Source organism: Chelonia mydas, chromosome 5 (assembly GCF_015237465.2).
Source record: "Chelonia mydas isolate rCheMyd1 chromosome 5, rCheMyd1.pri.v2, whole genome shotgun sequence".
NCBI classification, from domain to species: domain Eukaryota; kingdom Metazoa; phylum Chordata; order Testudines; family Cheloniidae; genus Chelonia; species Chelonia mydas.
In genome coordinates this window covers 1,680,301-1,705,112 of record NC_051245.2, presented here as the reverse complement: position 1 = coordinate 1,705,112, position 24,812 = coordinate 1,680,301, and the positions used below count along the sequence as shown (strand labels likewise).

General features: G+C 60.4%; 1 protein-coding gene across 3 annotated transcripts in view; it reads left to right on the top strand.

The window, feature by feature from the left end:
• RUSC2 (RUN and SH3 domain containing 2) overlaps positions 1-24,812 on the top strand; it is a 79,137-nt gene that overhangs the window by 32,342 nt on the left and 21,983 nt on the right. For all 3 annotated transcript variants that reach the window (XM_037902766.2, XM_043547283.1, XM_037902767.2), the window contains exon 2: positions 11,624-13,670. In XM_037902766.2, the coding sequence (XP_037758694.1) occupies positions 11,729-13,670 (1,942 nt within the window). In that variant the 5' untranslated portion in view covers positions 11,624-11,728. The remainder of the gene's footprint in view (positions 1-11,623; positions 13,671-24,812) is intronic.

Here is a 24,812-nt window from a genome sequence, read left to right as displayed (position 1 = left end):
CTCAGTCTGTGAGCTGGGGGAGCATTGCAGTGACTAGTGGGGGGGGGGGATGTGCCCAGTCTGTGAGCTGGGGGAGCATTGCAGTGACTGCAGCGGGGGGATGTGCTCAGTCTGTGAGCTGGGGGAGCGTTGCAGTGACTGCAGTGGGGGGATGTGCTCAGTCTGTGAGCTGGGGGAGCATTGCAGTGACTGCAGCGGGGGGATGTGCTCAGTCTGTGAGTCGGAGGATTGTTGCAGTGACTGCAGCGGGGGGATGTGCTCAGTCTGTGAGCTGGGGGAGCATTGCAGTGACTAGTGGGGGGATGTGCTCAGTCTGTGAGCTGCGGGAGCATTGCAGTGACTGCAGTGGGGGGATGTGCTCAGTCTGTGAGCTGGGGGAGCATTGCAGTGACTGCAGCGGGGGGATGTGCTCAGTCTGTGAGTCGGAGGATTGTTGCAGTGACTGCAATGGGGGGATGTGCTCAGTCTGTGAGCTGGGGGAGCATTGCAGTGACTAGCGGGGGGATGTGCTCAGTCTGTGAGCTGGGGGAGCATTGCAGTGACTGCAGCGGGGGGATGTGCTCAGTCTGTGAGCTGGGGGAGCATTGCAGTGACTAGTGGGGGGGGATGTGCTCAGTCTGTGAGCTGGGGGAGCATTGCAGTGACTAGTGGGGGGGGGATGTGCTCAGTCTGTGAGCTGGGGAGCATTGCAGTGACTAGTGGGGGGGATGTGCTCAGTCTGTGAGCTGGGGGAGCATTGCAGTGACTGCAGCGGGGGGATGTGCTCAGTCTGTGAGCTGGGGGAGCATTGCAGTGACTGCAGTGGGGGGATGTGCTCAGTCTGTGAGCTGGGGAGCATTGCAGTGACTAATGGGGGGATGTGCTCAGTCTGTGAGCTGGGGAGCATTGCAGTGACTGCAGGGGGGGGAATTGCTCAGTCTGTGAGCTGGGGGAGCATTGCAGTGACTAGTGGGGGGGGATGTGCTCGGTGTGTGAGCTGGGGGAGCATTGCAGTGACTGCAGCGGGGGGATGTGCTCAGTCTGTGAGCTGGGGGAGCATTGCAGTGACTGCAGCGGGGGGATGTGCTCAGTCTGTGAGCTGGGGGAGCATTGCAGTGACTGCAGCGGGGGGATGTGCTCAGTCTGTGAGCCGGGGGAGCATTGCAGTGACTAGTGGGGGGGGATGTGCTCAGTCTGTGAGCTGGGGGAGCATTGCAGTGACTGCAGCGGGGGGATGTGCTCAGTCTGTGAGCTGGGGGAGCATTGCAGTGACTGCAGCGGGGGGATGTGCTCAGTCTGTGAGCTGGGGAGCATTGCAGTGACTAGTGGGGGGGGGGATGTGCTCAGTCTGTGAGCTGGGGGAGCATTGCAGTGACTGCAGTGGGGGGTGTCACGGAGTGTGGGGGCGCCGGGCCCTGCACCCCTCTTCCTGGGGTTCACTGAGACTCTCAGCCAGCCAGTAAAACAGAAGGTTTATTGGACAACAGGAACACAGTCCAAAACAGAGCTTGTGGGTACACCCAGGACCCCTCAGTCAAGTCCTTCTGGGGGAGCAGGGAGCTTAGACCCCAGCCCTGGGGTTCCCTGCGTTCCTCCACCCAGCCCCAACCTGAAACTAAACCCACCGAGCAGGTTCCCTGCTGCAGCCTCCGTCCACATTCCCGGGCAGAGGTGTCACCTCCCCTCCCCCTCCTGGCTCAGGTGACAGGCTCTCAGGTCTCCCGTCCCCAGGGCACATTCCCAGGTCAACACTCCCCCCTCCCTGCTGCCTCACATCGTCACATCTCTCCCCCCTTCGAGACTGAACTGAGCGGGGTCACTGTGACCAGTGACCTGGGGAAGTTCGGGGCCCCCTCTCCGGGACAGCGCATCCGCTATCAGGTTGGCACTTCCCTTCACGTGGACCACGTCCATGTCGTAATCCTGCAGGAGCAGGCTCCACCTCAGGAGTTTGGCGTTGGCTCCTTTCATCTGGTGCAGCCAGGTCAGGGGAGAGTGGTCGGTGTAGACGGTGAAGTGTCGCCCGAAGAGATAGGGCTCTAGTTTCTTGAGGGCCCACACCATGGCCAGGCACTCCTTCTCGATGGCCGCGTAGTGTTGCTCCCGGGGTAGCAACTTCTTGCTCAGGTACACGATGGGGTGTCTCTCCCCCTTTTCGTCTTCCTGCATTAACACCGCCCCCAGTCCCGTGTCGGAGGCGTCGGTGAACACCACAAAGGGCTTGTCAAAGTCTGGGTTTGCCAGAACTGGGCCACTGACCAGAGCCTCCTTCAGCGCCCGGAAAGCCTCCTGGCACTGCTCGGTCCAGACCACCTTGTCTGGCTTCCCCTTCTTGCACAGCTCAGTGATGGGGGTGGCTATGGCGCTAAAGTGGGGCACAAATCTTCGGTAGTATCCTGCCATCCCAATAAAGGCTTGGACCTGCTTTTTGGTGTGGGGAGCGGGCCAGTCTCTGATCACCTCCACCTTGGCCGGTTCCGGCTTTAGGCGGCCGCTCCCCACCCGATGGCCCAGGTAAGATACTTCAGCCATCCCCACCTTGCACTTCTCCGCTTTGACAGTCAGCCCAGCCCCCTGGAGTCGGTCCAGCACTTGTCTAACCTGGGACACGTGGTCCTCCCAGGTCTGGCTAAAGACACAGATGTCGTCAATATACGCCACGGCAAAACTCTCCATCCCCCTCAGGAGCTGGTCCACCAGGCGCTGGAAGGTGGCCGGCGCTCCCTTGAGGCCGAAAGGCAGGGTCAGGAACTCATAGAGCCCCAGAGGGGTGATAAAGGCCGATTTCAGCCGGGCATCTGTATCCAGCGGCACTTGCCAGTAGCCCTTTGTAAGGTCCATGGTGGTAAGGTACCGAGCTCCTCCCAGCTTGTCTAGGAGCTCGTCCGGCCTGGGCATGGGGTAGGCATCAGATACAGTGATGGCATTGAGCTTCCGATAGTCCACACAGAATCGGACCGACCCATCCTTTTTGGGGACCAGCACCACCGGCGAGGCCCAAGGGCTGGCCGATGGCTGGATCACCCCCAAAGCCAGCATGTCCCGGACCTCTCTTTCCAGGTCCTGAGCAGTTTTCCCTGTGACTCGGAAAGGGGAGCATCTTATCGGCGGGTGCGACCCTGTCTGCACCTGGTGGACAGTCAGATTAGTGCGTCCAGGCTGGTTGGAAAACAGCTATCGGTACGGATGCAGCACCCCCTGACCTCAGCTTGCTGGGCAGGGGTGAGCTGATCCGAGAGGGGAATTGTTTCCAGGGGGGAACCAGCTCTGGTCCCAGGGAATAGATCTACTAAAGGGTCATCTCCTTGCTCCTCCCACTGTCCACACACGGCTAACACCACATTCCCCCTGGCATAATATGGCTTCATCATATTCACATGGTACACCCGGCGGTGGTGGGCCCGGTTCGACAGCTCCACCACATAGTTTACCTCATTGAGTTGCTTGACGACCTTGAACGGGCCCTCCCAGGCGGCCTGTAGTTTGTTCTTTGTCACGGGGATGAGAACCATCACCTGATCCCCAGTGGCGTAGGCCCGGGCCCGCGCCGTGCGGTCATACCAGACCTTCTGCTTCCTCTGGGCTCTGGCCAGATTCTCCCTGGCCAGGCCAATGAGTTCAGCCAGTCTCTCTCGGAAGGTCAGGACATACTCCACCACTGACTCTCCATCGGGAGTGGCCTTCCCCTCCCACTCGTCTCTCATCAGGTCCAGGGGGCCCCTCACCCTCCTTCCATATAACAGTTCGAAAGGCGAAAATCCGGTAGACTCCTGGGGCACCTCCCTGTACGCGAACAGCAGGTGAGGTAAGTACTTGTCCCAATCCTGCGGGTGCTGGTTCATAAAGGTTTTCAGCATCATCTTTAGCGTCCCGTTAAACCTCTCCACCAGCCCATTGGACTGGGGGTGATACGCTGAGGCCCAGTCGTGCCGGACCCCACATTTCTCCCACAAGCACCGGAGCAGGGCCGACATGAAGTTGGAGCCTTGGTCTGTCAAGACTTCCCTGGGGAACCCCACTCGGCTGAAAATGGTCAGGAGCGCATCTGCCACGGTGTCTGCTTCCATGGAAGCTAAGGGCACTGCCTCAGGGTAGCGGGTGGCGAAATCTACCACCACCAGAATGTATTTCTTCCCCGACCGGGTCGTCTTGCTGAGAGGCCCCACGATGTCCATGGCCACCTTCTGGAAAGGCTCCTCTATGATCGGCAAAGGTCTCAACGCCGCTTTCCCCTTGTCCCGGGCCTTCCCCACCCTCTGACAGGGGTCACAGGATCGGCAATACTGCCGGACCGTGGTAAAGACCCCGGGCCAGTAAAAGTTCTGTAGCAACCTCTGCCGGGTGCGCCGGATTCCCTGGTGCCCTGCGAGGGGGATGTCATGGGCCAGGGACAGGAGCTTGCGGCGGTACTTCTGGGGGACCACCAGCTGCCTCCTGATCCCACAGGACTCCCCTTCCCCTGGGGGAGCCCATTCTCGGTACAGGAACCCCTTCTCCCACAGGAACCTCTCCTGGCAGCCTCTCCTCATGGTCCGTCCCACCCTGAGGTCGGCCAGGTCCCTGAGCTTCCGCAAGGAGGGATCTTTCCTCAACTCGGCCTGGAACTCAGCGGCTGGGGAAGGGATGGGGCCCGGTTCCCCCTCCGTGGCCAGGTCTGAGGCCTCCGCCTCTCTGAGCCGTGCCCCTCGGCGCTCCCTCCCCACCCGAGTAGGGTCTCGCGCCTCCGGTGTGGTACCCTCCCCAGGGTCAGGTCGCAGTGCCCCTCGCCGGCTCTGGCTACGGATCACAACCAGGGCGGTCTGGGGGTCGCTTGGCCAGTCCTTTAGGTCTCCCCCCATCAAAACTTCAGTGGGCAAATGGTGGTGTACCCCCACATCCTTGGGGCCCTCCTTGGCCCCCCATTTCAGGTGTACCCTTGCCACGGGCACCTTAAATGGGGTCCCGCCCACCCCCATCAGGGTCAGGTAGGTGTTGGGCACCACCCGATCTGGGGCCACCACCTCGGGCCGGGCCAGCGTCCCCTCCGCGCCCGTATCCCAGTATCCATTGACCTTCCTCCCATCCACCTCCAGGGGAACAAGGCACTCTCTCCGGAGGGACAGCCCCGCGCCCACCCTGTAAACTGAGCACCCTGAGTCCAGAGCCTCCAGCCCTCTGGCGGGGCTGGCCGGGGTGCTCTTTCCTCCTGAGCAGGTGGTCAACTGGTAGCCCCCCTTTCCTGGGTCGTCTGCCCCTCGTCCAGCTGAGTCCCTACCCAGTTAACCCTGGGTAGGTTGGGTCTGCTCAGTTTGTCCCTGAGCCCGGGGCACTGGGTCCGTATGTGGCCTCTCTGGCCACAGTGATAGCAGCTCAGGTCACGTTGGTCCCCTCGAGCGGGTCGGAGGGCCCCGATGCCAGGCGTTCCCCTTGGGAGGGAGTTCTCCCTATTTCCCCGCTGGGAGGCCCCATGGTGACTCTCTCTCTGCATCGGGGGGGGGCCTGTTGTTTTGGGACTCCTCCCAGCTACCCCCTGACCGACTGTTCACAAACTCGTCGGCCAGCTGCCCTGCGTGCTGGGGGTTCGCGAGCTTTTTGTCCACCAGCCACAGCCTCAGGTCGGAAGGGCACTGCTCATACAGGTGCTCCAGTACGAACAGGTCAAGCAGGTCCTCTTTAGTTTGGGCCCCCGCTGTCCACTTGCGGGCATATCCCTGCATCCTGTTGACCAGTTGTAGGTAGGTGGCCTCAGGCGTTTTACGCTGACCCCGGAACCTTCTCCGGTACATCTCGGGGGTCAGCCCAAACTCACGGAGCAGGGCCTGTTTGAACAGTTCGTAGTCCCCTGCCTCCGGCCCTGTCATCCGGCTGTAGACCTCCACGGCTTTGGGGTCCAGTAAGGGGGTGAGGAACTGGAGCCTGTCTGCAGGGTCAATCCTGTGCATCTCGCAGGCATTCTCAAAGGCCGTCAGGAAGCTATCGATGTCCTCCCCCTCCTTCCGCTGGGCCAGGAAGCACTGATCAAAGCTCCTTGCAGTCTTGGGTCCCCCCTCACTCACCGCAGCCGGGGCCCCACTGCTCCTCAGCCTGGCCAGCTCCAGTTCATGCTGTCTTTGTTTCTCCTTCTCCTGACGCTCCCTCTCCTTCTCCTGACGTTCCCGCTCCTTCTCCTCCTGCTCATGTTGACGTTGTTTCTCCTCATGTTGACGTTGTTTTTCATGATCCTCCAGCTCCCTCATTTTCATCTCTCTCTCCCATTCCAGCCGCATCCGCTCCAGGGATGGGGAGCTCCGCCGGGAGGATCCCCTGCTGGCTGCTGGGGTCAGGGTGCCGTCGGTATTCGCTGGGCTTCCCCCAACCCCTCCCCCAGGCCTAGGTAGGAAGGGTCTCGGGATGTCCTGGGCAGCAGTCTGACCCCTCCCAGCCTGGTCAGGCCCCAGGGCCCACGCTGCGTCCGCCGGGCGGCTTCCCTCAGGGACAGGGATCGGGTCATCCAAGCGATCCCTCTCCTCCAACTGGGCAATCAGCTGTTCCTTGGTGGACCTCCCAATGCGCAGCCCCCTCTGCCTGCACAGCTCCACCAAGTCGCTCTTCAGGCGTTTAGCGTACATCTCCCTGCTGGCCACTCGCAGGCCGGGCAGCTGTCCACGGTTTCCAGGAAAAGCCCCTAGTGTGCCAGTCCTTCTTGAGGTCACCACCTCTTTGCCAGGGTCGAGCTGCAGACTCCTCCGCCCCTGGGACCGCTTGCTGCAATCCCCCGGGGGACCCTGTTAGTGCAAAAGTCCTTCTCTCTGGTCACACACTCCCAGGGGTTAACTGCCCCCTGGAACAGTCTCTCTCTGAATCTTCAGCACACCTGGTCCCCGTCAATCCCCCTTCGTTTTACTGTTCCCCCGTCACTTACTGCAGGAAGCGCCGTTCACGGGGTGCAGTAGATCCCACCGCTGCCACCAGTTGTCACGGAGTGTGGGGGAGTCCAGGCCCTGCACCCCTCTTCCTGGGATTCACTGAGACTCTCAGCCAGCCAGTAAAACAGAAGGTTTATTGGACAACAGGAACACAGTCCAAAACAGAGCTTGTGGGTACACCCAGGACCCCTCAGTCAAGTCCTTCTGGGGGAGCAGGGAGCTTAGACCCCAGCCCTGGGGTTCCCTGTGTTCCTCCACCCAGCCCCAAACTGAAACTAAACCCACCGAGCAGGTTCCCTGCTGCAGCCTCCGTCCACATTCCTGGGCAGAGGTGTTACCTCCCCCTCCCCCTCCTGGCTCAGGTGACAGGCTCTCAGGTCTCCCGTCCCCAGGGCACATTCCCAGGTCAACACTCCCCCCTCCCTGCTGCGTCACATCGTCACAGGGGGATGTGCTCAGTCTGTGAGCTGGGGAGCATTGCAGTGACTGCAGCGGGGGGATGTGCTCAGTCTGTGAGCTGGGGGAGCATTGCAGTGACTGCAGTGGGGGGATGTGCTCAGTCTGTGAGCTGGGGGAGCATTGCAGTGACTGCAGCGGGGGGATGTGCTCAGTCTGTGAGCCGGGGGAGCATTGCAGTGACTAGTGGGGGGGGATGTGCTCAGTCTGTGAGCTGGGGGAGCATTGCAGTGACTGCAGCGGGGGGATGTGCTCAGTCTGTGAGCTGGGGGAGCATTGCAGTGACTAGTGGGGGGATGTGCTCAGTCTGTGAGCTGGGGGAGCATTGCAGTGACTAGTGGGGGGGGATGTGCTCAGTCTGTGAGCTGGGGGAGCATTGCAGTGACTGCAGCGGGGGGATGTGCTCGGTCTGTGAGCTGGGGGAGCATTGCAGTGACTAGTGGGGGGGGATGTGCTCAGTCTGTGAGCTGGGGGAGCATTGCAGTGACTGCAGCGGGGGGATGTGCTCAGTCTGTGAGCTGGGGGAGCATTGCAGTGACTGCAGCGGGGGGATGTGCTCAGTCTGTGAGCTGGGGGAGCATTGCAGTGACTAGTGGGGGGATGTGCTCAGTCTGTGAGCTGGGGAGCATTGCAGTGACTGCAGTGGGGGATGTGCTCAGTCTGTGAGCTGGGGGAGCATTGCAGTGACTAGTGGGGGGATGTGCTCAGTCTGTGAGCTGGGGAGCATTGCAGTGACTGCAGTGGGGGATGTGCTCAGTCTGTGAGCTGGGGGAGCATTGCAGTGACTAGTGGGGGGATATGCTCAGTCTGTGAGCTGGGGGAGCATTGCAGTGACTAGTGGGGGATGTGCTCAGTCTGTGAGCTGGGGAGCATTGCAGTGACTGCAGCGGGGGGATGTGCTCAGTCTGTGAGCTGGGGAGCATTGCAGTGACTGCAGTGGGGGGATGTGCTCAGTCTGTGAGCTGGGGGAGCATTGCAGTGACTGCAGTGGGGGGATGTGCTCAGTCTGTGAGCTGGGGGAGCATTGCAGTGACTGCAGCGGGGGGATGTGCTCAGTCTGTGAGCCGGGGGAGCATTGCAGTGACTGCAGTGGGGGATGTGCTCAGTCTGTGAGCTGGGGGAGCATTGCAGTGACTAGCGGGGGGATGTGCTCAGTCTGTGAGCTGGGGGAGCATTGCAGTGACTGCAGTGGGGGGATGTGCTCAGTCTGTGAGCTGGGGGAGCATTGCAGTGACTGCAGCGGGGGGATGTGCTCAGTCTGTGAGCTGGGGGAGCATTGCAGTGACTGCAGCGGGGGGATGTGCTCAGTCTGTGAGCCGGGGGAGCATTGCAGTGACTGCAGCGGGGGGATGTGCTCAGTCTGTGAGCTGGGGGAGCATTGCAGTGACTAGTGGGGGGGATGTGCTCAGTCTGTGAGCTGGGGGAGCATTGCAGTGACTGCAGCGGGGGGATGTGCTCAGTCTGTGAGCTGGGGGAGCATTGCAGTGACTGCAGCGGGGGGATGTGCTCAGTCTGTGAGCTGGGGGAGCATTGCAGTGACTGCAGCGGGGGGATGTGCTCAGTCTGTGAGCTGGGGGAGCATTGCAGTGACTGCAGTGGGGGGATGGGCTCAGTCTGTGAGCTGGGGGAGCATTGCAGTGACTAGTGGGGGGGGGATGTGCCCAGTCTGTGAGCTGGGGGAGCATTGCAGTGACTGCAGTGGGGGGATGTGCTCAGTCTGTGAGCTGGGGGAGCATTGCAGTGACTGCAGTGGGGGGATGTGCTCAGTCTGTGAGCTGGGGGAGCATTGCAGTGACTGCAGCGGGGGGATGTGCTCAGTCTGTGAGCTGGGGGAGCATTGCAGTGACTGCAGCGGGGGGTGTGTGCTCAGTCTGTGAGCTGGGGGAGTATTGCAGTGACTGCAGCGGGGGGGATGTGCTCAGTCTGTGAGCTGGGGAGCATTGCAGTGACTGCAGCGGGGGGATGTGCTCAGTCTGTGAGCTGGGGGAGCATTGCAGTGACTGCAGTGGGGGGATGTGCTCAGTCTGTGAGCTGGGGGAGCATTGCAGTGACTGCAGCGGGGGGATGTGCTCGGTCTGTGAGCTGGGGGAGCATTGCAGTGACTAGTGGGGGGGGATGTGCTCAGTCTGTGAGCTGGGGGAGCATTGCAGTGACTGCAGCGGGGGGATGTGCTCAGTCTGTGAGCTGGGGGAGCATTGCAGTGACTGCAGCGGGGGGATGTGCTCAGTCTGTGAGCTGGGGGAGCATTGCAGTGACTAGTGGGGGGATGTGCTCAGTCTGTGAGCTGGGGAGCATTGCAGTGACTGCAGTGGGGGATGTGCTCAGTCTGTGAGCTGGGGGAGCATTGCAGTGACTAGTGGGGGGATGTGCTCAGTCTGTGAGCTGGGGAGCATTGCAGTGACTGCAGTGGGGGATGTGCTCAGTCTGTGAGCTGGGGAGCATTGCAGTGACTGCAGCGGGGGGATGTGCTCAGTCTGTGAGCTGGGGGAGCGTTGCAGTGACTGCAGTGGGGGGATGTGCTCGGTGTGTGAGCTGGGGGAGCATTGCAGTGACTGCAGCGGGGGGATGTGCTCAGTCTGTGAGCTGGGGAGCATTGCAGTGACTGCAGCGGGGGGATGTGCTCAGTCTGTGAGCTGGGGAGCATTGCAGTGACTGCAGTGGGGGGATGTGCTCAGTCTGTGAGCTGGGGGAGCATTGCAGTGACTGCAGTGGGGGGATGTGCTCAGTCTGTGAGCTGGGGGAGCATTGCAGTGACTGCAGTGGGGGGATGTGCTCAGTCTGTGAGCTGGGGGAGCATTGCAGTGACTAGCGGGGGGATGTGCTCAGTCTGTGAGCTGGGGGAGCATTGCAGTGACTAGTGGGGGGGGATGTGCTCGGTGTGTGAGCCAGAGGATCATTGCAGTGGGGGGATGTGGGTGTCAGAGAGGCCAGAGGTGAGAGGAGGTTAGTTACAAAGGAATTGCCAGACTGGATCAACCCCGGGGTCCGTCTAGGCCAGTCTCCTGTCTGTGATGGTGGCCAGTGGCGGATGCCTCAGAGGAAGGTGCAGAAACCCTGCGCTAGCAGATGTGAAAAAATCTGCCCCCCACTTCATTAGGTCTCATCCTGGTTGTGAATGGGGGGCGGTTTAAGCCTTGAAGGAGAAGGTTTAATGACCCTGCCAGAATGTTTGGTATCATTTACTGCTGTAGCGCCAGATATCCTTGCTGTCCCCATAAACATCCAGTCCCTTCACAAGCTTGCTAGACTCTTGGCCGCAGTAGCACACAGGCTAATCATACGTTATGTGAGACAGGAAGAACAGAAGAACCCCGTCTCCCTTCTGTGACCACTTATTAGATTATAGATGTTTACATGTGCTCCCTTACCTGACCCTTCTCTACTGTACAATCCCCAGGCTTTCAGTCTCGCTCCAGAGGGGAGTTTTGCTGGGCCCTGGGTCTCATCTCCCCCCCTGCACCCCTGCTGTCCTACGTACCCTTTCTGAGGCTGCAGTGAGCCAGGGGAGGAGAAGCTGGGCAGTTGGGAGCCAGAGGGAGGCATAGATACTGCAGTGGCTGCTCGGCGTGTGGGGGTGGCAGGATGGAGAAGCCAGTGTGCCCACCATGGGGTCCCGGCGAGGGGCAGGCTGCCTGCTGGGTGGCGGGTGGAACGGCCACGCTGATGGGACATCCAGAGACATGATCGAAATCCGGGAGTTTGGGCTGCTGATGTGCAGAAAACGGAGGGTAAATTACCTGAGTGTAAGGTGCTGGCTTCGCCCTGTAAAGCCCTCAGCTGTGGGACCGGCTCAGGGTACACGGGCTGAGACCTCCCCCTCCGCATGCCACGCTGCCCCAGCTGCACTCCCTGACGGGGCCTGAGCTGGAGCCCCCTGGGTCCGTGAGGAGCCCTCGGCTGTTGAGCTCTGCCCAGCACCAGAGCTGGAATTGGCTGGGATCAGGGCTTGCTTCCTTTCACCCGAGCTTTGGGCAGGGGGAGGGGAGGTCTTGTTCTGAGGGCTACCTGGCCGGCCGTCTGCATGCTCCACGCGGAGGCCTGGCAGCTTTGTCAGGGTTGGGGTGACGTCCCCGGAGCCGAGAGGCAGGGGGAGGGGCTCCCAGAAAGGCGAGTAAATGGAGAATTGCATTGTGGGACGGGCGCGCTTGGAATTGAAGACGGGCAGCCTCACGGGACTGCATGGGCTGTGTTTGGCCCAAGGGCTGCACGGTACCTGGGCCACGTGTGCATCGGGACGGGGCAGCTACCAGCACGGATAGCTAACCGATTGCTCCTGACCCCCTCTGTATTCTGCCTCCCTTCAGGTCTCTGACTCCTCTCCTGTGATGTGTTCTCCCAGCCCTGCCCGCAGCCCACCAACCTTCCATGTAGCGCCAGCCTGGCTGAGTTCCTGAAGAGCACTCTCAAGAATGGATAGTCCACCCAAGCTGGCAGGAGAAACACTGATTGTCCATCACATTCCCCTGGTTCATTGCCAGGTCCCCGACCGACAGTGCTGCAGTGGAAGCAAGAGGACCAATCCCTTCTGCCAGCCAGACCTGGGCATCACGCGGACCGCCTCTCTGCCGGAGCGGGACCTCTTGCAGGCAGACTCCCTGGTGTACAGCAGCTTGCTGCAGGCCTCGGACGCGCCGGCAGAGGCTGCAGAAGACAAAGAGAGCAAAGCGCGAGACTCGGTCATCCCCGGCATCACGACACGGCACAATCCCTTCCTCCTGGGCGACAGTGAGGGGCATGGTCTCCTCAGCGACAGCACGGGCCAGAAGTCCTTCCGCCTACACAGCTCCATGGTGGCCGGCAAGCCGGCCTTCCAGCTGCATGAGCTGCCGCCCTTCCACCTCCATGACGCCGGCCACGTGGTGAAGCCCTGGAGCATGGCCAGCAGGTCCGGCGTGGTGGACGGGCAAGAGGACAAACGCACAAGCGCCGATGTCCAGAAGAGGAACAACGCTGACTACTGCCTGCTGGCCTCGGAGCGCATGGAGCTGGACGAATGCAGCTGCCAGCGCGGGAGCTTCTCCTTCGAGGGCGGCGACCAGGACTGGAACAATGGCTCTGACGAGTCAGGGAGGAACCTGGCCGCCCCGCACAGCCGGACCTGCAGCTGTTCCAGCACGGAGCTGCTGCCCTGCCGGTGCTACAGCACGTCCAGCCAGTCTGAGACCGGGGACCAGCAGATGGGGTACATCAGCGACTCTTCCTGCAACAGCTCGGACGGGGTTCTGGTGAACTTCAGTGCCCTCTACAACAAAATGAACGGCCATTCTCGCTCCAACTTGAACTCTGCCAACTTGTCCTGTGACTCTTCCTTCTGCAGCCACTCGGACGCTGGAGCCTTTTACCTGGATCTGCATTCGTCACCCACGGAATCCAAGATGTCTTGTGAATCACACAACCCGGAGAGCTCGGGAAAAGTGTGTGGGTGCCACCACCCGTCTTCGCCCGTCTTAGATGCCAACTGCAACTCCTACCACCTGCACTGCGAGCCGTGCACTTCAGAGAGCTCAGACCTCACCGCTTGCTTCCAGAGCCAAGCCCGGCTCGTGGTGGCCACCCAGAACTATTATAAACTAGTCACATGTGACTTGTCTTCCCAGTCGTCACCTAGCCCTGCGGGCTCTTCCATAACCAGCTGCTCTGAAGATCACACCAAAGGGAGTCCTGTCCAGCCCTCAGAGTACTACTTGTTTAGAAGGCCTGATGCTAAGCCGGAGGAGAGCGATGGGGAATGCTTCATGGCGGAGACCAAGGGCGAAGCTGTGAAAAACATGATTGAGGGGCAAGTGTATGTCAACATATCCCCGCCTAACCTAAACGCTGGCCGGCCACGCTCCAGGAGCTACGATCGGAACCTGGACCGGAGCCCCACGAGCAGGCTGGGCTCCCTGGAGCGCATGATGAGTTGTCCGGTCAAGCTGAGCGAGAGCCCAGCTCTAACGATCCAGAGCTTGCCCCCGAAGCGGGTGACTTCCTTTGCCGAGCTGGCGAAAGGCAGGAAAAAGAACGGCTCCTCCCCACCGCTCAGAACCAGCGGTGACTCTTCCTTGGAGTTCTCGCCCATCCCCGAGTTCCAGCGGGACTGCCCAGGGCTTCTCGAGGACAGAGCTCGACGCTGCCAGAGTCTCCCGCCCATGCCCTTTGGTCATTGCCTGAACCGGAGCTGCGAGGGCTCCCGTGTGGAGCACAGGCTCGGGGACGGCCCGAGGGCGTGTTCCAGCAAAGACTCAGGCGCCAACGGGCCTGAGGCAGCCGAGCAGGCCTCTCTCTCTCTGCTGATGGAGGCTGGTGCCAGCTTCTCAGGCAGCCCTGCCAGTGGGCACGGACAACGCGATGTTAGAGCCAGAGCGGATGGTAAGGAACCAAATACGAGCTTAAAATAGACCAGCAAATGCCCCCCTTTGGCCCCAGAGGGAGCAGCAGAGAGAGGCTCTGTGGGGAGGGGTGATTTAGGGCTGTGCCATCATTCGAATCCGGGGAGGAAAAGAGCTCCTGTGTGAGGACATGTAACGCCCCCACCCCCAGGCCAGAGCAGGCTCCTTGCCTGCCAGGTATTTCTGGCCCTTGCTGGGTCTTGTTTCAAACCTCCTGTGTGACGGGATTTGCGCAGCCTGCCATGGTGCTTGCAAACTGACATTAACGTCTCGTGTTGCCCAGGGGTCGGTTTGCCCCCTGTCCCTCTGATGGGTGCCCTCATCACCATTGGCTTAATCCCAGGAGGGTCCCAGGACCTTCTGCTCCCCAGATTGTCAGCTCTGTGCAGGCCAGAGCCTTGGTTACCAAGAACAATTCAGTGGCTTAGCCGTTCGCCTCCGGAGCCCCACATTCAAGTCCTACCCAATCGCAGTGAGAAGGGGTGGGGCGGTCACACTACAAAACCATCTCCCTGCGTGGCATGACTGGCAGCGTCTCCTCTGGAGGCAGCCCGGCATGGGCATTGGCCTGGGGCGCTCGCACCGTCCCGCCTGGCTCCTGCCGCTACGGCCCCCTTTTCATAAGCTTCAGTTCGCTGTGATAGAGAGAGGGAGGGTTGAGTGAGCAAACCCCAGCCCCAGCGTTTCGACAGTAAATAGCTCGTGGGGCAGCAGGGAAGCGAGGGTGGGGCCTGAGCCTTTAATGCCTATTAACTTCCCCTTTGCGTTGGCATCGCGTGCCAGCCTGCGTGGTGGCTGCAGTGAGCTTGGGCCAGCGCGAGAAGGATCAACCGGGCATTGGCTAGAGGGGCCTGATGGGTCACACCCACCTCTAAGTTCTACGGCTTGTGGTGTGTGCCCCTCCGAAGTCCAGCTCTGTTCCCCGGGCCCCCGTCTGTGCCCACTCCCCTCCGGCTGCTCTGGCACTGGGATCCCTGGCACTTTATGGTATAGACGGGGCTTGTCTGTGGTTGGGGCGACGTGGCCCTGGCTATGGCCCATTGTGTAAAATCCATCAGCTGTTGCATTTGTACAAAGTTCCTGTCACAGGTTAGTCAGGGAACTGCTCGTTTACCCTGCAGGTAGGTGCCCTCTTACAAACGGGCAGCTTTGAAAACCAGGCTGTCTGGAAAGGACAATACGGCCCTGCGCCCTGTGGGGCAATGGGACCCCCGGGACGGCCGGGAGCAGGGTTCTGGGGGCGCACCCTCGCAGCCCATTGGCCTGGGTACAGGGATCGCTGCCCGGCCCGGCGCGCCAGTCACAGCGTAGATCACGTCCGGGTGTGGGCCCGGCCTGGGTACGGGGATCGCTGCCCGGCCCGGCGCGCCAGTCACAGCGTAGATCACGTCCGGGTGTGGGCCCGGCCTGGGTACGGGGATCGCTGCCCGGCCCGGCGCGCCAGTCACAGCGTAGATCACATCCGGGTGTGGGCCCGGCCTGCGTACGGGGATCGCTGCCCGGCCTGGCGCGCCAGTCACAGCGTAGATCACGTCCGGGTGTGGGCCTGGCCTGGGTACGGGGGATCGCTGCCCGGCCCAGCGCGCCAGTCACAGCGTAGATCACGTCCGGGTGTGGGCCCGGCCTGGGTACGGGGATCACTGCCCGGCCCAGCGCGCCAGTCACAGCGTAGATCACGTCCGGGTGTGGGCCCGGCCTGGGTACGGGGATCGCTGCCCGGCCTGGCGCGCCAGTCACAGCGCAGATCACGTCCGGGTGTGGGCCCGGCCTGGGTACGGGGGGTCGCTGCCCGGCCCGGCGCGCCAGTCACAGCGTAGATCACGTCTGGGTGTGGGCATGGCCTGGGTACGGGGATCGCTGCCCGGCCCAGCGCGCCAGTCACAGCGTAGATCACGTCCGGGTGTGGGCCCGGCCTGGGTACGGGGATCACTGCCCGGCCCGGCGCGCCAGTCACAGCGTAGATCACATCCGGGTGTGGGCCCGGCCTGCGTACGGGGGGTCGCTGCCCGGCCCGGCGCGCCAGTCACAGCGTAGATCACGTCCGGGTGTGGGCCCGGCCTGGGTACGGGGATCGCTGCCCGGCCCGGCGCGCCAGTCACAGCGTAGATCACGTCCGGGTGTGGGCCCGGCCTGGGTACGGGGATCACTGCCCGGCCCGGCGTGCCAGTCACAGGGTAGATCACGTCCGGGTGTGGGCCCGGCCTGGGTACGGGGGGTCGCTGCCCGGCCCGGCGCGCCAGTCACAGCGTAGATCACGTCCGGGTGTGGGTCCGGCCTGGGTACGCGGATCGCTGCCCGGCCCGGCGCGCCAGTCACAGCGTAGATCACGTCCGGGTGTGGGTCCGGCCTGGGTACGGGGATCGCTGCCCGGCCCGGCGCGCCAGTCACAGCGTAGATCACGTCCGGGTGTGGGCCCGGCCTGGGTACGCGGATCGCTGCCCGGCCCGGCGCGCCAGTCACAGCGTAGATCACGTCCGGGTGTGGGCATGGCCTGGGTACGGGGATCGCTGCCCGGCCCGGCGCGCCAGTCACAGCGTAGATCACGTCCGGGTGTGGGCCCGGCCTGGGTACGGGGATCGCTGCCCGGCCCAGCGCGCCAGTCACAGGGTAGATCACGTCCGGGTGTGGGCCTGGCCTGGGTACGGGGATCGCTGCCCGGCCCGGCGCGCCAGTCACAGGGTAGATCACGTCCGGGTGTGGGCCTGGCCTGGGTACGGGGATCGCTGCCCGGCCCGGCGCGCCAGTCACAGCGTAGATCACGTCCGGGTGTGGGCCTGGCCTGGGTACGGGGGGTCGCTGCCCGGCCCGGCGCGCCAGTCACAGCGTAGATCACGTACAGGCACGTACCCAACCGATGCCTCCGAGAGCTACTGCCCAGCTCCGTGTGCTGGAGGGTCCTTGCAGGACCTTTCCAGCTCCCCCTTTTCCCCATGGCTCCCCGCTGACCGCTGCTGCTCTGTGTATGGGCCCCGTGAGAGGGTGGCCCCATGGCCCCTGTAACAGCTGAGGCTAGTGCTGGCAGGGTCGGACCTGTGACTTGCTGTCCCGTGTTCCAGCGACAAGAGTCCTGCCGTCAGTACCTGCGCCCAGCTCAGAGAGAGGAGCAAATCTGCCCCCCTCCAGCGGCTTCAAGGAGGTCGGGGGGGCTCACCCAAGGCTGGGCTCACCAACTGCCTGGCCTCCATCTGAGCGCAGCTCCTGGGATGGCTCCTGGCTAGTTTACGGGGACGGGGGGGGAGGGTGCAGGAGCCAGCCCCTGGGTGTATGGGGCTCTGGCAGCCGCTTGCTGGGCAGCGCTGAGGATGATCTGCCCGCAGGCAGTCCTGCTGCTGGAGGGTCCCCAGAAGCAGATGGAGGGTGGGGGAACCTGGGGCACGAGATCCCACTCGCTAGTGTGCGGTGCTGAGCGTCACGCCGGTGACCCACGCTCTGACTCGGGCCTTAGTCCATGGCGCTAGCTGCCTGCTCGGGCAGCCCGTCGCTCTGCGTTGGAACTGGCCTGGGGAGGCAGAGGAGAGGGCTCTGTGGGACACAGCCAGGCCCCCCGCAGGGCCCCCAGCCCAACCTCATTGGTATTTGGGGCTGGTGGAAGGAGGGTGGAAAATACCAAATGTGCCAGCCCCTCTCCGTTCCTACCCAGAGCCCTTCCAGGGCAGCCTGACCAGCTCGGAGCTCAAGCCCCCTGGGCCGAAGTCTCCTTGGCTGGCAAGAGCCTCGTCTGGCTGGAGCCAGGAACAGCAGTGAACCGGACAGGGCACGGTGTGCCCACAGCCAGCCTTCGCCCAGCCCCTGGCAGGGGAGCTAAGGGATCCCAGCCAGGTCAGTGTCACAGGAGACTTGTTTGTGAGCGGGAAGGCGCACTGCCCCTTCAGAAGGAATGTGTTGTCCGAGCACACGCAGGGGGGTCTCATTACATGAGCCCTGCGATCTGCACCGCTGCTCGGCAAAGCCAGCGGGGGCTGGCCGGCAGGGACAGGGCAGCTGTGGACGGGGAGCGGTGGGCGTGAGCAGCAGTGGCCGAACCCCAGGTTAGTGGTCAGGAGTAAGTGCGGGCAATGGTGCAAGCTGCCAGTCGGGCTGGAGCACGGCCGTGGCTGCGGCTCTCTGGAGCTCAGCTTGGGGCTGGTCCGGATCGGCACTGGGCCAGGCATGCTACGCCTGCTGGAAGGGCTGGAGTCGCTGAGCCGGGTGGCAGCTCCTTACCCCGTCCGGAAGGAGGGAGGCGGCTCTCTTGCATGTGGGTTGAGCCATCCAGGGCTGCCCAGCCTGGGGAGGAGGCTGGCGCTGAACTGCTGGGTGGTGAGTGAATGAGGCCAGGCCCCAGGACAGGGCTGGGTTTGGAGTTTCCCCAGGGCGTGGTTATAGCATAGCACAGATTGGACACGGCACCTGCACACCCCACGGCTCGGGGACTGGGGTGGGGCTAATGCTGCGGGGGGAGCAGGTGGGGGCCCCAGGAGTTGATTATTAAAATGGCTGGCTCTGTGTAATGAGCCGTGGCTCAACCTCGCATGGCGTAGTGGGGTCAGAGCAGAGGGAGTTCGGCAGAGCCCTGTCGGGCCCGGGAGGACGCGCACTCAGGGACGGGGCCCTGCAGCCCGTGGCCGTGCTGGGGAGGGCTGACAAGCTGACATGGGTTTCCTGCAGAACTCAGTGTTAGGGGACCGAGGCTCGCTGAGCACTGCCCCAGGGTGCTGAGCCGGCTGGGGACCTGCGGCACGCATCCTGTTGAGCATGTACGTAAAGTCGAGTTTACATCAAGTACATAAAAGTTTACAAGGAGGAGGGAGAAAAATTGTTCTCGTTAACTTCTGAGGCTAGGTCAAGAAGCAATGGGCCTAAATTGCAGCCAGGGCGGTTTAGGTTGGACATCAGGAGAAACTTCCTGTCAGGGTGGTTAAGCCCTGGAATAAATTGCCCAGGGAGGTGGTGGAATCTCCGTCATTGGGGATTTTTAAGAGCAGGTTGGAGAAACGCCTGTCAGGGATGGGCTGGACCAGTGATCCCCAGCCGGTCGGTAGCAATTGACTGGTCGATCCTGGGGACTCTCCCAGTCGATCGCCATCTCCAGCGGTGCAGCGGGGCTGCCGCTAAGACAGGCTCCCTGCCTGCCCCGGCCTCAGACCGCTCCTGGAAGCGGCCAGCGTGGCCCCACGGGGGCGGTGGGGTGGGCGCAGGGGTCTCCGCGCGCTGCTCCTGCTTACAGGCACCGCCCCTGCAGCTCCCATTGGCCGGGAACGGGGAACTGTGGCCAATGGGAGCTGCGGAGGGTGGTGCCTGCAGAGAGGGGTAGCGCGCGGAGCCACGTGCCCCTCCGCCCAGGGTGCATTGGCCCCTTCTGGGAGCAGCGTGGGGCACGGGTAGGCAGGGAGCCGGCCTCAGCCCCACTGCGTCACCAAGCAGGAGCCGCCTGAGATAAGTGCTGACAGCGGGACGCCACACCCCAGCCCTGAGCCCCCTCCCAGAGCCTGCACCCCCTCCTGCACCCCAACACCCTGCCTGAGCCCTCTCCTGCACCCATCTCCCTCCCAGAGCTTGCACCTGCACCCCAACCCCCTGCCCCAAGCTCAGCCCGGAGCCCCCTCCCACACTGCGAACCCCTCAGCCCCAGGCCAGAGCCCACATCCCCTCCCGAACCCCAACCCTCTGCCCCAGCCCAGTGAAAGTGAGTGAGGGGGTGGGGGCTTGGAGAAGGGGCGGGGCCTTGGAGAAGGGGCGGGGTAGATCCTGGGTTGCCCTTAAATTCAAAAAGTGATCTTGGGCATAAAAAAGTTGGAGACCCCTGGTCTAGAGAATAGTTAGTCCTGCCATGAGTTCAGGGGACTGGACTGGATGACCCCTCGAGGTCCCTGCCAGTCCTACGAGTCTATGTGCAGAGAGAAATAAAACTCACCAGCTGGTGACAGGCCTACGCTAGGCCGTAGCCTGTCTCCAGAGGGCCAGTGACAGGTGCCTCAGGGGCAGTGTTAAACCCCTGCACCTAGCCAGTGCTGCCCCATGGGGGGAGGGGGGTCACTTTCTGCCTGGCCCTAGCTGGTGGGCAGTGAGCAATGCCCTGTAGCGTGTCTGTTCAGAGCCTGGTCCTGGAACTAGCACCCCGTCCCCATGGTGGTGTTGTCAGGCACTGTGGCCTAAATGTGCATGAAAGTGCAACCCCCCGAGGGCGGGATGGTGAACACATGGTCTCTGTGTGTGTGCACATCTCCACCGAGCTTTTGCACACTCCCTTGTGGCAAATCTCTGGTGTAATGCCTGTGGGTTGTGCCTGCCGGTGATTTGCAGGCGTGAACGTCCACACGGCCTCTTGGAAAGCTCCTCTCAGGGAGGCTCTGCCTGCATGTCCAGCCCTGAGTCTAAGTTTCCCGCCCATGTTGTGTGAAGGCAGCAAACGCTGCAAGTCTGGGGGGCGTTTTGGCCGGGAGAGCATCAGTTATTGCTCTGGTGTGTGCCGTGTGGAGTCCTGGAAGTGTGCATGGGGTGGAACAGCCTGAAAGGCAGGCAAAGGCCCTGGAGGGTGGGGGACACGGGGGCCTTTCAGGTGTAACCCTTCTGACAGGTGGAGCCAGCAGCATCCAGGGTCGGGTTCAATATCTGGGGGTTCCTTTCCATCGATCCAACACAGAACTGGCTCGAGCCCCCACCCAGGGACCTGGGACAATTACACCCCAGCGCTGGGCACCTCTGAGAGGCAAAACTTCCCCTCTCGCAGCACAGAGTCTGAGGTAGAAAAGAAACTTTTAATAAAAGGAGGGAAGTAACTCGGAGTGAATTTGGGAAAACACCACACACAGGGTTCATAAACCTAAACCCTGAGTAAAGACCCACCCCCAAGTAGGTCGGGCAGTGCCCTTTTCCCCTCAGGGTCTTAGCTCCAGCAACCTAAAAGTCCCTTTCACATGCCCGGCCTGACCCTTCTCTGCACCCCCCTCACAGTTGCTGTCCTTGGTCAGCGCAGACCCAGAGTTCACCTCTCCCCTGCCTGGGGCAAAGAGGCACCTTACTCGCTCCGCTGGCCGCTCACCGGCCACCTGCTCATTGCGCCTCTCCAGCGCCTCCCTGCTGGCCGCTCGTTCGCCAGCTGGCTCCGTCATCTTCTGCCTCTCGGCTGTGACCTCTGCACATCCGTCTCTCGGTGATTTTCGGTTCTTTTGCAGGCAGGGCAGAAACCCAGTCCTACCACAACTGGTTCCAGCTCTGGATTGAGCAATTAAAATAACAGTGGAAGCTTCTAATGAAGCTTATTTAGCTCTAAGTCCTTGAACAGTGGGAAAGAACAGGTGAAGCCAGTCTAGAAAAAATCTGGGGGCGGGGAGGTTTCAGCTGAGGGTGACAGGTTAAGCACCGTCATTTGGGACAGGGTAAGCACAATCCTGGTTTCCTGTATTCCTACAATAATTACAGCGTTGGTAACCATATTTCACTACCCCGGCGTTCGGTACTAAGGTGATTTGTACCCAACATCAGCCACAGTTGATCACTTTTCGCTGCATATGTAAGCAGAGCAAGAACATAAACACAGCCAAGTCTCCCCCACTCCCAGCTAGCCGTCAGGGAAGCAGTGATTCAGCCCCCGCTTACACAGGGTCCTGGACAGCGGGGCTGGAGGGGTAACGAGTGGCCCCGCTGAGCTGGAGGGAGGGAGGTTCCTACCAGGTAAGGGACGTGGGTGAGTGTTCCCACCAGTTCCTGTCGCCTTGTTCCCACTGCACTGGGGCCTGGCCCCAGCGGGACGGCACGGTGGGAGCTGGGCTTGTTAATTCTGTGGAAAGCTGCTGCCGGGCCTGCCAGCTGAACGCCGCACCCGGGCCTCACAGTGGGACTAAAAGCCCTCTTCAAACCACCCTGGAGGTGAAGGCCTGAGGCCCCCCACAAGCACCAGGGGTCCAGCATGGAGGGGGCTCTTCCTGGGCCTTTGCAGCTGGGCTGCTCTGGGCCATGCAATCCCACCATCCCATTGCACCCATGTGGTGCTTGTGGAGTGCCAGGTCATATGCAGCTCTGGCAGGAGGGCCCTGCCCTAAAGGCCTGGTCCAGTACCTGGGGTTGTCAACGTTTCAGGATTAGCCTGGAGTCTCCCGGAATCGGCATCAATCTCCCGGTGACTAGTGAAAGCAATCCAGAGATTTTAATAGGATATTTTAAGACAATGACATTATGTCCTGTTGGGGAAGAAAATCTCCCGGAATTGTTTCTGTCTGAGTTGGCAACCCCACCAGTAGCAGCAGCCAGAGGGCAGGGGAGGCTGTACAGAGCCCTGGCCTGGTGGGCCCGTTTGCACTTAGAATCATAGAAGATTAGGGTTGGAAGAAACCTCAGAAGGTCATCTAGTCCAACCCCCTGCTCATGACAGGACCAACCCCAACTAAATCATCCCAGCCAGGGCTTTGTCAAGCCTGACCTTAAAAACCTCTAAGGAAGGAGATTCCAGCACCTCCCTAGGTAACGCATTCCAGTGCTTCACCACCCTCCTGGTGAAATAGTGTTTCCTAATGTCCAACCTAAACCTCCCCCATTGCAACTTGAGACCATTACTCCTTGTCCTGTCATCTGCTATCACTGAGAATAGTCTAGAACCATCCTCTTTGGAACCACCTCTCAGGTAGCTGAAAGCAGCTATCAAATCCCCCCTCATTCTTCTCTTCTGCAGACTAAGCCCATTCCCTCAGCCTCTCCTCATAAGTCAGGTGCTCCAGCCCCCTAATCATTTTTGTTGCCCTCCACTGGACGTTTTCCAGTTTTTCCACATCCTTCTTGTAGTGTGGGGCCCAAAACTGGACACAGTACTCCAGATGAGGCCTCATCAATGCCAAATACATGGAAATAATCACTTCCCTCGATGTGCTGGCAATGCTCCAAATAATGCAGCCCAATATGCCTTTAGTCTTCTTGGAAACAAGGGCACACTGCTGACTCATATCCAGCTTCTCATCCACTGTAATCCCCAGGTCCTTTTCTGCAGAACTGCCCCTTAGCCAGTCGGTCCCCAGCCTGTATCAGGACGGAAGAATCCCATGCACTAAGTGCAGGACTGTGCACTTATCCTGGTAGAACCTCATCAGATTTCTTCTGGCTCAGTCCTCCAATTTGTCTAGGTCACTGTGGACCCTCTCCCTACCCTCCAGCGTATCTTCCTCTCCCCGCAGCTTAGTGTCATCCACGAACTTGCTGAGGGTGCAATCCATCCCATCATCCAGATCATTAACGAAGATGTTGAACAAAACCGGCTCCAGGACCGACTCCTGAGGCACTCCCCTTGATACCGGCTGCCAACTAGACATTGAGCCATTGATCACTACCCGTTGAGCCCGACAATCTAGCCAGGTTTCTATCCACCTTATAGTCCAGTCATACAATCCATACTTCTTTAACTTGCTGGCAAGAATACTGTGGGAGACCATGTCAAAAGCTTTGCTTAAGTCAAGGTATATCATGTCCACCACTTTCCCCTCATCCACAGAGCCAGTTATCTCATCATAGAAGGCAATCAGGTTGGTCAGGCATGACTTGCCCTTGGTGAATTCATGTTGACTGTTCCTGATCACCTTCCTCTCCTCCAAGTGCTTCAAAATGGATTCCTTGGGGACTTGCTCCATGATTCTTCCAGAGACTGAGGTGAGGCTGACCAGAATGTACTTCCCTGGGTTCTTCTTCTTCTTCTCTTTTTAAAATATGGGTATTATATTTGCCTTTTTCCAATTGTTCGGGACCGCCCATGATCACCACGAGTTTTCAAAGATAATGGCCAATGGCCCTGCAATCACATCAGCCATTTCCCTCAGCACCCTCGGATGCATTAGATCTGGACCCATGGACTTGTGCATGTTTAGCTTAGCTTTTCTAAATAGTCCTAAACCTGTTCTTTCACCACTGAGGGCTGCTCACCGGCTCCCCATACTGTGTTGCCCAGTGCAGCAGTCTGGGAGCTGACCTTGTCTGTGAAGACTGAGGCAAAAAAAGCATTGAGTACTTCAGCTTTTTCCACATCCTCTGTCACTAGGTTGCCTCCCCCATTCAGTAAGGGGCCCACACTTTCCTTGACTTTCTTCTTGTTGCTAACATAGCTGTAGAAAGCCTTCTTGTTCCCCTTCACATCCCTTGCTAGCTGCAACTCCAGTTGTGCCTTGGCCTTCCTGATTACACCCCTGCGTGCTCAAGCAATATTTTTATACTCCTCTCTGGTCATCTGTCCATGTTTCCACTTCTTGTAAGCTTCTTTTTTGTGTTTAAGATCACCGACGATGTCACTGTTAAGCCAAGCTGGTCGCCTGCCATATTTGCTATTCTTTCTGCACATCAGGATGGTTTGTTCCTGCACTCTCAGTAAGGCTTCTTTAAAATACAGCCAACTTTCCTGGACTCCTTTCCCCCGTCATATTAGCCGCCCAGGGGATCCTGCCCATCAGTTACCTAAGGGAGTCAAAGGGTCCCTTAGCTAACTGAAGTCCAGGGTCCGTATTCTGCTGCTCTCCTTTCTTCCTTGTGTCAGGATCCTGAACTTGACCATCTCATGGTCACTGCCTCCCAGGTTGCCACCCACTTATACTTCCCCCACCAGTTCTTCCCTGTTTGTGAGCAGCAGGTCAAGAGGAGCATGGCCGCTAGTCGGTTCCTCCAGCACTCGCACCAGGAAATTGTCCCCAACACTCTCCAAAAACTTCCTGGATTGTCTGTGCACTGCTGTATTGCTCTCCCAGAAGATATCGGGGTGATTGAGGTCCCCCATGAGAACCAGGGCCTGTTTTCTGGAAACTTCTGTTAGTTGTCTGAAGAAAACCTCGTCTACCTCATCCCCCTGGTCCGGTGGTGTATAGCAGATGCCCAACACGACATCACCCTTGTTCCTCTCACTTCTAAACTTAACCCAAAGACTCGCAACAGGCTGTTCTCCAGTTTCGATACTGGAGCTCTGAGCAATCAGACCTCTCCCTTACATACAGTGCAACTCCCCCACCTTTTCTGCCCTGCCTGTCCTTCCTGAACAGTTTATACCCATCCATGACAGTGCTCCAGTCACGCGAGTTACCCCACCAAGTCTCTGTTATTCCAATCACATCATAGTTCCTTGACTGTGCCAGGACTTCCAGTTCTTCCTGCTTGTTTCCCAGGCTTCTTGCGTTCGTGT